Source organism: Elaeis guineensis, chromosome 8 (assembly GCF_000442705.2).
Source record: "Elaeis guineensis isolate ETL-2024a chromosome 8, EG11, whole genome shotgun sequence".
In the NCBI taxonomy this organism is placed as follows: domain Eukaryota; kingdom Viridiplantae; phylum Streptophyta; class Magnoliopsida; order Arecales; family Arecaceae; genus Elaeis; species Elaeis guineensis.
Window position 1 is genome coordinate 119,833,398 of NC_026000.2, and position 11,710 is coordinate 119,845,107.

General features: G+C 37.2%; 1 protein-coding gene across 5 annotated transcripts in view; it reads left to right on the plus strand.

Moving 5' to 3' along the window:
- Window positions 1-4,472, plus strand: part of LOC105049732 (ADP-ribosylation factor GTPase-activating protein AGD3) — a 57,852-nt gene extending 53,380 nt beyond the window's left edge. For 3 of the 5 annotated variants that reach the window (XM_019852395.3, XM_019852396.3, XM_010929473.4), the window contains 2 exons: window positions 1,601-2,100; window positions 3,833-4,472. In XM_019852395.3, coding sequence (XP_019707954.1) covers window positions 1,601-2,100; window positions 3,833-3,950 — 618 coding nt within the window. In that variant the 3' untranslated portion in view covers window positions 3,951-4,472. Of the gene's footprint in view, window positions 1-1,600; window positions 2,101-3,294; window positions 3,746-3,832 lie in introns of those variants that run through there. The other 2 variants (XM_010929474.4, XM_010929475.4) reach the window with 2 other exon arrangements.
- Window positions 4,473-11,710: the final 7,238 nt, after the last annotated feature.

Genomic DNA, 11,710 nt, shown 5'->3' on the forward strand with positions numbered 1-11,710 from the left:
AATAGGGTTCTGGTTTGGTTTTCATGGGGAGTTTGTATCTAAACCTTGATTCTCTAATGGGCGTCAGTGCTCTGCATTTGGAATGTGATCAATCGTGTTCTACAATTTTTAGTTGTTTAATCTCTTCCCCATGAAGGGTTTTTGAGTAGAGAATATGCAACATCACCAGTTGAACCATTCTTTGTCAATTTGCTTCATCCCTCTTGTGCATCTCTGCAGTTCTCCTTGGATTATGACTTCATTTCCTGTTTTCATGAAACTGTACGAGAGTTACTGACCTTTGTCTGCTGCAAACCCGATGTAAATTGGTTTTGCTGTTCATCCAACTCTAGCTTTCCACCCTATATGACATAACCCTCCCCCTATATGGGGTCGTGCTGTGTAAGTACAACAAATTAGTCCTAATTATTTCAATACAGTATGTTTTGTTAACAAACCATTAGAATCCAGAATCTTAAGCTGATAGGGAATGGGTCAACAATGTATATGAGGGTTGACATATTTGATAACGTCTTTCATGCTTTCCCTCATCTAGCAAGCTGGTCTGTGATGTAGCTTGTCTCAACCGTTGTTGAGATTTCCCCCTCTTTCTCATCTCTCTTTTTTGCTCTTTACTTTTGCCACTTGGTTCTTTTATATCACTAATTTTGAGGTATTTGAACTATAAATTTGGTGCATCTTAGCATATTTTTGTTATATTTTAGCATTATTTTATGTTCTTTTCTACCATGAATACCTCTAATTCAATTGTCATACATCATTAAGGGTAAATAACTCTGCCTAGTTTGTACACCATGTGCAACCGGATGACCGTACGTTGTGGGGTTGTGTTTATGAGAGATGCCCAAAACTTGGATCCTGCTTTGGCTTCTTTCGAAGCTTCTTATATTGTCCTGGCCAAGCCCCCCTTCATGCTTCAAGAAGAAGTTGATTGTCAGATCATTTGCTTCTATTTCTGGCGATGTTGATTACTTCTTTCTACATCATCCTGAGCCAATGCTTTTTGTTGCTTTATTCTTTTAAATGCAACTTATGTTATCATGTCCTATGGACCTCTTTTCAGATTCTCTATGGCTTCTCCATATGGTGTATTTCACACACGCTCATAATTTTCTTTCTTTAGTATGTATGCGTGTACTTATGTATTTGTGCATGCAGGCAAGTGCAACTTGTGTTTTCTGGTTATTAGTATCTATAAGGATGAGGTACATATGCTTTTGTATGTTGTAATCTTCTTATGTGGACTTACCTTGAAGGAGTGGTTGAGTGTACATGTTTGCCCTATCCTCGGTGCTAGTAGCATGATGGGTGTTTTTTGGAGCATATGTTACTCCTATTTGCATACCTTTGATGTGATGCTATCTAGTTCTATGCACTGTTCCCTGGTTCTGTTAACAGGTTTCATATATTTGCAGAAATACATAATTCATACTCTCTGCAGAATATATATAAATCATGCTTTTTGTGTCATTGATCTAATCTTACTTTGGTTTGACATATCATTGCTATAGCCCACTGGAAGTTGTAAAAGTATCTCTTAGTAGCAGGTTTCTAGGTTCTTCAGGAATGTGATACTGAAGCACCTTTTCTGTGCCTCCAGTATGTAGAGAAGGATTTTGTTCGTCGAGCAAATAGAGATCAGCATACAGTGGCTCAAGAGATGTGGGACAGTATCTGTGCTAATGACAAGAAAGCAGTATATCACCACATCATTTCTTCAAATGCTGATGTCAATGTTGTATATGGGCAGGGATCTTTCAACTCACCTCTAACTCTTGCAAAAGCAATGCTTATGCAAGAGCAGCCAACTGCAGTACTGGATCGAAGTTCTAGCTGTGTGGTAGGTGATTCCCTGCAGAAGAATTCCACCATGAGCTCTTTTAGCTCGGTAAGCACAAATGAGGACAGAAGTGAGTTGGATGAATGCCTTGAGGGCTTCTCCCTACTTCACCTTGCATGCCGAACAGCAGATATGGGTATGGTAGAACTCCTTTTGCAGTATGGTGCCAACGTAAATTCTACTGATTTTAGGGGAAGGACGGCACTTCATCATTGTATTCTTAAAGGAAGACATTTGTTTGCCAGACTACTTCTTTCCAGGTGATTTCCTTGTTGTTAATTGTTGACATCTCCATTAGATCATAAATACCCCTAATTTATAAGTAGTTTATGGCAAGTCTTTAGTAGTTCCTCATTTGTTCTACTCCACTTTAAGAGACTGCTTTCAAGAAAATTTGCACAATTGATTGAATTTATTTTAACGGATTATTGTCTATTATTTGTTTAACAATATATTTTTTGTATGAGTACTTTTCTCCATTTGATATTCTTCTCCTCATTCTCTCTGCAAAGACACTTATTTTTCAGTAGCGTTTCTGAATTTGAATTGACACCAATCATGAACAACTATCATCCATAGGCGTCATCATTAGGTTATTGTGCTTAAATACCATTCTAAGTATTTTTGTGGTACAAAAGCTGTGGTCTGTGCACAGATGTTCTTTTTATTCGGTCATAGCTGTTTGGTTTGCCTAGACAATTTGTAAGGTCACTCCTAGGAATAGGAGTGACTGTAACGTTGTGAACATGTTCTGTAGTTGCTATGGACAAAACTCTTGCCTCCAAGCATATTGCATGTGTTAAGAAAACTTATAGTACACACTTGGGAACCGGTCTGTCATTTGGGTGATCTACTTGCAGTCTTATCTAATGTATATTCTCTGATGTATGTCTCCCTGAACTCTTGCCTCCAAGCATATTGCATGTGTTAAGAAAACTTGTAGCACACACTTGGGAACCGGTCTGTCATTTGGGTAATCTACTTGCATTCCAAACGTGGAGTATTGCCTGTACATGTTTCCCTGGTTTGTCTGTACATGTTTCCAAACGTGGAAACAGTAGAATTTTGTTGTCTATATGCTACAGTGTATATTATCTATAGCAAGCAACCAGACCTAATGGCCTATTTGTTGATTGTTCTTAAAGTAAGAGGTCACTCTCAGTGCCATGCAAGACCGTATTATTAAATTCTCATCTTCAGAGTGAAAAAAAGAAACAGCAGAAGGAAGGTGAATCCGTGGCTATCTTGCTGAGGGGCAATTCCCTATTTTTTGCTTAAGGGGAATTCCATATTAAATTTCAAGATTTTGTGCTGTTTTGTTATTTGTATAGACCTTATGGTCCAGTTATATCATCTTCATTTGTTCGATTTCTTGCATTCTTAATGAAAGTGACCTGAATCACTCCATGACTAACGAAAAGAGGCTGGAATTTTTTGTACTGGATGTCCTCTAGAGTAGCTCTAAGACGACTGTTGCTGTGGAGTATTGAGTATTGATCTCGGAATCTAGTGATTTTTGGAAGTAGGTCAGAAGCTTCTAAACCAAAGATCTTCCCACATCTGTCAAAGGAATGTCACACAGTTTTGTGATATCTTATACTTGCATTCTGGTGGATGTCTACACCAGGGCTTTGTAATGATAGCTGCCTTTAAGAAAAATAAAGGTCCTTCCCACGTCAGATACGATAATTGTAAGGGTGTAGGTAGCAAGTTTATGCAACTTAGTTATATTTGTTCTTCTGAGAGCACATTAAGTGGAATGCAGCTTTGTATGTTCCAGATAATATATGCTCTTGTAAGTTGTATTACCATAAAGATGGCATGTTCTTGTGCTATACTACTCGAGGCATTCTAAGCGGAAATTACCTCTATAAATTGGAGCTGTTGCATGGCTTCAAGCATCAATCATCTATTTAATGTTCTTTTTATGATTTTTTTAATATATAAAACAATGAGGAGATATAAAACCATTATGTGATCTTCTGTTTGCAGAGGGGCCAACCCATATGCTACTGACAGAGATGGCAAAACCCCCCTGCAGTATGCATTAGAGACTGGAAACATTGAAGACGAAGGGGTTCTTATTCTCTTGGAGGACCCCGGCAGATAGTGTGAAAATCCAGAGGATGATTTACTTGGAACTACATTTCAAAAGTTTTGGGTCAATCACAGCTAAAGCATTTGGCCTACAGGCGCAGATGGCTTATCACCCATGATTTGTGGATGCCCATGCTTAAAAAATCAAATGGCTCCTCTGGTTCTGGGGATGGAAAGCAGGATATGGTTCTGGTGCTTCTGTAATGGAAGGTGTCTGCTTATTTATTCAGTCTGGTTTTGTTTGCAGCTGCATGCATTGTATGAGTCTTGTACATTGCCTTGTTTTGTTTCCCAAGTTTATTTAACTTGTTCTTTGGTCGACCTTGATTAGACACCCTCCTAGTAGTGGGAATTTGTATATATCTTTGTTCCATGATAACCTATAGATTTAGGAGAAATGCAGTGTTTGTTATCATTTGGATTTCTCCTTTGATTCAGTATAGGAAGCAATCTGGTTTATCCAAGCCAACACTCTTGGTGTGAACTGTGATCCTCTGCTCATAAAAAAAAAAGGATAACATCTATGTTTGTGCTATTTTTTGATAGGTCAGCAGTATTAGTGTAAACATATAAAGCTGGTGAAAAGAAGAGGAAACTTGATGCCTTTATAACTAGCTTGATATTTTAATTTTATGGGTGTATCTTGATTGAAATATCCACTCCTTGACGTTAGTACCTTACTTTTTATGAACCAAGTGGCAAGCGTATCAAATCAATTCTATAAGTGCCTCATTTTCTGCTACTTAATTCTGCCAAAGTTGATTTTAACAGTTGCACGGTTCCAACCAAAATGAAATGGTTGTATGAAATATTAGGCAGGATATCCATCTCAATATCTGGCAGCTTGCCCAACGCTAGCATGCAGCAGGGCTTGAAGCCAGCATGGCGTTGGCACCGTAAATGGTCTTGGCGGAAATAATAACCAAATGACCTCCAGGATTCGTGAGCCAAATACTGCTGAAAACAATATACGAGAATAAATTCGAAAATTTCTTGTGTGCATGCAATATCAGAGGGGAGCTACTTGGTTAGATCCAGTTTATTGCAATAGCATTTTTATGTCATCACACTGCCATCACCACTACCTTGTGATTTTGTGTTTAGATTTTTTTTTTTTAAAAAAAAAATTATCACATTCAAGATTTTGTTGAAATTATGTATAATATGTCTCCTTATCTCTATTTATAAATCAATCTGGGTAATGTTAATTTAGTTTAGAATTAGGCTCCCCTTGTTTTGAATAATTATGGCCTGTGCTTAGCCGGGAATGGTAAATGATTATCCTATTCTTGGTTGCTCTCAATTAGGAGTTATAAGTAGAGAGATCTCCCCTTCTCACTTTAGGCAAAATCTTTTTTCCATTTAGGGTTATCCATCTTCGTTCCTCGTGCTGCCCTCAATGTCATCGCTGATGCTCCCACTTGAAGATAATTCTGTATTTGTGCTTGACAATATTCATGTTATTATGATACTAAAAGTCGATGGTCAAACTTCATTATTAGGAATGTGGGCAGTGCAATGCTGGCAGCAAGTGGAGTAAGATTGTTTGATACTATAATTTATGTGTTAAGAGTTGCTGACTGCATGGGAAGGTATGCCATATGCAATTAAAATTTTGAAAGCTTCTCATTTAATTTTGGAGAGGGATTCATTGGCAGTTATTAAGTGGTTAACTGATTTAGTTTTTTTAAAATTTAAGGATCATCCCCTGATGTAAGATTGTTGTTGTATAGCCAATTTGTTCAAAGTTTTGAAGTAAGAAATATTTTTAGAGAAGTTAATAGTACTATGAATTGGATGGCATCATATATTGCTACTCATACAAGGTCTATGTTGTGGTTGATATTGTTGATTTTCTCATTTAATTATTAAATATTTTATTTTTTTGATTCCTCATGATTGTATTTATTTTAAACTAGTTTAATAAAATTTCACTTTACCCAAAAATAAAGCCAAGCAAATTAATACATATGGTTGAACTTATTTTTTTCCTCTTCTCTCTTCCCTTTCTTTCTTGTTGGTAGGTTCACAAGAGTTATGAAAGATCAGCAAAGATCTAAGTTGAACTAAATCTTAAATCTTTACATAATGAATTTTGTAGATTGGAGTTCTAGACAAAATCCTAACACCTTGCCTAATAATTAGTAATTGGAAGGAGACATAATGGTTGCAAGAGAGAGGCTGATTTCGCTTGGTGAAGAACCCTAGCACCGTAAAATCAGTACTTTAGATGGAGTGAAGAAGGGGATGGAAGGAACCTTTTAAAATGGGGATAGGTAATTTTGTCCCTAATTTACAAGAGTCCACCAAACGTTAAGACAATTTTGTCTACCAATTTGTTCGAGTAAATCCAATATGTTCGTTGCGAATAAATTCTTGGATATGATATGCAAAAAACTAGATCCTAATCTGAAAATTAGACTTTCCTAAATCTGTTAGGTTTGGTTTCTGAGAAGAAAAGATTGGAAGGACAGAAAATTGTAAGATGACAAGGAGGTAAAGAATGTATTCGGAAAGATTATGCAAAGTTGAAAATTTCAATTTCATGATGTTATAGCTTCCATAAAATTATGTTGCATGATCAAAATCCTGGTATTATAGAATCAGAGTTTTTAATTCTAAAAATATAAAATCATGAATCTCATAATTACATAGTGCATTCAACTGCACGCTAAGAAACATTTAAAGGACAAAGGCTGTCCATGGTGTACAAAACTCTAGAGTACATATCATATTCTTAAAACTTAGCAAGTTTAATACTTTGGCTAGAAATAGATTTGCCCGAAGAAGATGCAACAAGTGTAGCTACAGTTCATGTGGCGCAACATCAAGATGGTTGGTATAGGCTTTGGTAGATACAGTTGAAGGCTTTGGCGATGAATGAAATTACTTTTTTACAATTAAAAATAAAAGAGAGAATAGAGAGGACCCAGAAAAGTGGTGATCAATACTCAAAAATCATTTAAAGCATAATCTTAACTCATTTACCTGGTGCATCTAATGTTTGGATCTAAATCTAACGCATTTGCTTTAAAGTAGATCGAGTTCAATTTCCAGTAAAAGCCAGATTTGTGTTGTAAGATTAAAAGCATAACAAAGCTTATATAAATTTTCAGCACAACGATCAGTTCAAAGTGGAGAAGAGCACCAAAACATCCTCTAGAAAGCATGCCCACCTCTCTCAATGGGAGAAGTGGCATAATGGCATCCTTTTCTTTGCTCCTGTCATTTAACAAGATGTCCAACCTTAAACTTTTAAGCATACATTAACATGCTAAAAAAGGCTTCCTACCTATGCGCAGCTAAAAAAGTGTCAAGTAATTAAACTCAGAGAAAAAGATAAAAAAGTGAAGAATATTCTGGACAATAAAAAAAGGGTCATCTAGACAAACAAACCTGAAATTATTCTTCTCCCATAAGTACACTTTAGCCATGCAATAATATATGAAGAACTATAATTATGAAACCACATCCTAACTACACCTTGAACCACATCCTTTCATATTGCCCATATTTTGCTGGAGTCGGCTTTCTCAAATGTAGCCGATAAGTTTTCTTGCGCTCTGTAAATTCTGAGTATATTATTGTCTGTTAGCTTGTTTGGTATTGATAGATGTCTCAAGTTGCTTAATTTTTATCTTTCACAAAGCTCTTTACTTGTGTCCAAAACAAAAAGAAAAAAACATGTCCTCTCTTATGAGATGGTATATGTATGTGTCTATTGAAGTGTCCCAATTGGGTCTTGTGGAAAGTGGGTGAATGGAGTACTGACTGTTCGTTCCTAAAATTTCCCCAGTTCTTCCAATTTGTTTTCAAGTCTGTGGCCCTGGCATGGCCAGACTAGTTTACGAGACAACAGATAGATCATCACATCATAAGGCTTGCTTCAAGTTGTGGAAAATATTACTTTCTTCAAATTAAGGTTTGACGGAGCAACCTGATACAATAGCATGGAAATGGTTCAGTGCTCATGAATTCACAACAAGAAAATATTACTATTTTCTTCAAGATGGAGGAATAAGACAGTTCATTAGCTCTACTATATTGGAAAATATGGGTACTAGAGAAAGCCGAATTGTTGGCTTGGTTGAGTGTCAACACTAAAATCCCAATAAAAACTAATCTACTTGGGAAGGGATGGCTCGCAAGCAATAGTCGCACATTCCATGGAGACAGCACGGAGACCAGTGATCACCTTGCAAGGACCCGTCCTGATATAATACCTTTCGCACTACTCTTGAAGCATTCAAACCAAAAAATCAAACCTAGCCTCCACCGTCTATAAAACGCAAGATCCCCTCTTGAGGGGTCAAAGGTTCGCCATCTTATCCTGTTTAGGGCCTCACCTCACCGGAGATATGGTACCAAGCCCCTACCCTCCTTTGGCCTCGCCTCCACCGAGCCATCATCACCGGCCGGGATCTCAATGGTAGATCGCCGGATTTCAAGGCAGCAAAAAGGAACCCGTCCTACCAACCTTTGATTCCCTTTAATGGCCGATCGGATCTCCGACCAAACTTTTTGGGTGCTCTCCTAGACTCGTGTGAATAGGCCTCAGTCGCCGGCAGGTGATCCAAGTTCCGAACGAAGTCCAGCCTCTTGTTTTTTCTTGATTTTCTTCTGTCTTTGTTTCTCTTCAGCTGGTCATTGCCGCCGTCGCCACTACTTGCCACCACCGCTATCATCCCGGACACCACCAATGGTCGCCGGATGCCGCCGTAGGTCGCCGGCCCTAGCCTTTTTCTACCATCTTTGGGAGAGGGAGAAAAGGGGACATCTCCTATTTTGAGGAAGAGAAAGGGGTTTCTCTCTCTCTCCCCTCATCTCCCCTCATAACCTTTTGCTCCCTTTCTATCTTCGCTTGGTTACGTGGACTCCAGTGAATGATTCCATGATCCTTGCACTGGGTTCAATTGGATCTCCGTGAATGGGGATTTGATCACCTTAGGGGACATGCAGCATGTTGGCTCCCAACCTAACCTTGGCTAGACACCGATAGATTCCACCGTTACCAATTCTTATTGAGCTGCAATCTAAAACTATAAACTATCGGTCCTATAATGACCCTCGTGAGAGGTCTTGGATGATAATGTAGCAATCACCCAACTTATCAATTTTCATTGACTATCCATAAACCATTGGCAATCTCTAACTTATTATCTAAATCTTAATTGGACACCCATTTATTGATCTGAAAAATTTAACCACACCATTATGATTGATTAAAACTGATATCTAGTCAGCTTCATCTTTACTGTACCTATTTCCCTTCATGATGAGTATTGGTTTTATGTAGAGACGTGATTGGATAAGAAATGCCGAGCACAAGATTTTATGCTCTAGGCTGTCAATCAAGGTAAAAGCCCTAATTTTTGATTTAATTATTTAATTTAAAAATAGAAATGATAGAAAATTAGATTTAAGATTTGTTCGGGTATTAGATTTTTGAAATTAAAACACTAGTAATAATTTATTTTTTTTTTCTATACCGTTGGTTGATCGAAGGTGAGTTCGTATTATGTGTGTTGATTGAATATGCTAGGCATGGACTGATAGATCCTATAACCGAATTTGATTGACAATAGAACTAAGGATCTTTATATATAATTGTCATTATATATGTTATTTTTATTGTTAGATTTGTATCATTGGTTTTATATTATTGAATTCGTGTTGATGGATTTATCATATTGAAAAACTATTATTTTTTATATGATTTTTCAGTATGTATATATATATATCCTATTATTTTAGCCAAATCCAGGTTTTGAGTTGACTTCTAGTTCTGGACCGATGGGAGGTTGAGCCCTGGGATTTGACGGCGGACTTATCTAATCAGTATTTGTAAAATCTCGTAAAAAATAAAAAAATCATTGGCTTATCAAATTATCTATCGAGCCGTAGGAATCTAAGTCGATTTGCTTTATAAAAAGAAGCCAAATTCTGGCCGTCACCAATCGGGTGATGGAAGATGTGATGGAACGAATAGAGATAGAATCAGATCGATTCCCGAAATACCTTTTTGGATCTTCCTCAATGTCCCTTTTTGGAGGAGAAACTATGCGCTTTTTGAAAATGGTCGGAAATCGATCTGATTTAGTATTTAGTATTTAAGCACTTTTTGAAAATGGTCGGAAATCTATCTTCCTCAATATCCCTTTTTGTAATTCCTATGATGTACTTGGAGCTTATCGACAGAAATGAATCAGTTTAGATAGTCCATTGTGGCTCCGATGGAGACTAGATCAACGTATCGTCAGACTCAATAGAATTTGCCTTTTTTCTGTTGTTAAGGTGGGCAATTTTGTACCCAGAATTCTTCTCTCATTCGGAGAGGCTTTCTCTCCTATATATATATATATATATATATCAGTAATTGATGATACGATTATGTGAATATGACATACCTATTTTGATCATACTGTAAATTGGAATTGATTTGCTGAAATCAACATGTAATAATCGAATGAAAAAGATATGGTTTGAACTAGTTTCATCATGGCACAGCCCATCAGTAGCTTATACTTAGGATAATTCGTCAGGAGCTTATATCTGGGATAGCCTGTAGGTGCTTATATTTGGATCAGCTGGTCCAGAGCTTATGTCGGGGACAGCCCATTAGGAGTTTATGTATGGGACAATCTCTATGGGCTTTTATATGTGGGACAGCCGGATAGGAGCTCATACTTGGGACAGTCCATCAGAAGCTTATGTTTGGGACAACCCCTATGGACTTAGATGTGGGATTTTGGGTTAGATTAAGATTGAGGTATGATTTAGGATAGTCCAAAGTCAGAAAGAAAAAAATTAAGAAATTTAGAATTGTGGTAAGAGAAACAAATGACAAGACATGAACTAATGCTGATAAAAGATTTCACTTGTTGACATATGATAACACATCTCTTTTGACAAGACAGATAATTGACATATATTTGGTGGATGTTTGCAATATTCTAGATTTTGGATGTGAGATTTCATACTATATTGCTTATTATTATTTTCAGATTATATTATTATAATGATGTGATATGTAAAATTTTTACTGAACTATGAAGCTCACCCCCTTCTTTTCTTTTCAAAGTTGCAGGATACATGCAATTGGCTATGATTTGTGTTCACGGATGAGTGGATAAATAAATAGAATGTTATTGTTATCTGATCAGATGATTGAAGGAATTCAATATATAATTATGCAAATTTTGCTGACTGTTATGAAAGAAGATCATTATTATTTATAGATATTAAGGTATTCTAAGAATTTTATAGGCTTTATATATTCTTTAGGATTTGTTTTAGAAAGTGTGCGATTATCACGTATCCTATCCGGATGATGGATTCGGGCCATGACACATCTACTATGTGATTTGCAACTACCCAAGCTCCCTTCCATGCTCAATGCGCTCTGGAGCATATGGAGGGACAATATTCAAAGTCTAGAACTAAGGCATGGATTGGGCGCTCTTCCTATTCTAGATTTGTGGTGCCTTTGGAAAGAACATATAACAGAGGATTTTTGAATTCCATGCCTACTCCCCAAGACCGGTTGCTTGGAGAATAGCTGCACTCTTCCTCTCATTATTGACGAAAGAAAATCAAAATAAACATCTTGCCCCTATGAGAGGCATTTTCCTCCGTTGGAGTCCGGAGCCCAACTCGTGGAATGTGTAATGAGCTGAAACAGGATGGCCTCCCTATTTGGTAACGTCGAACACGGTTGTTGATGGCGAACACGGTTCCAATGGAAGCTAAGGTACCACATCGAGGTCGATGAAA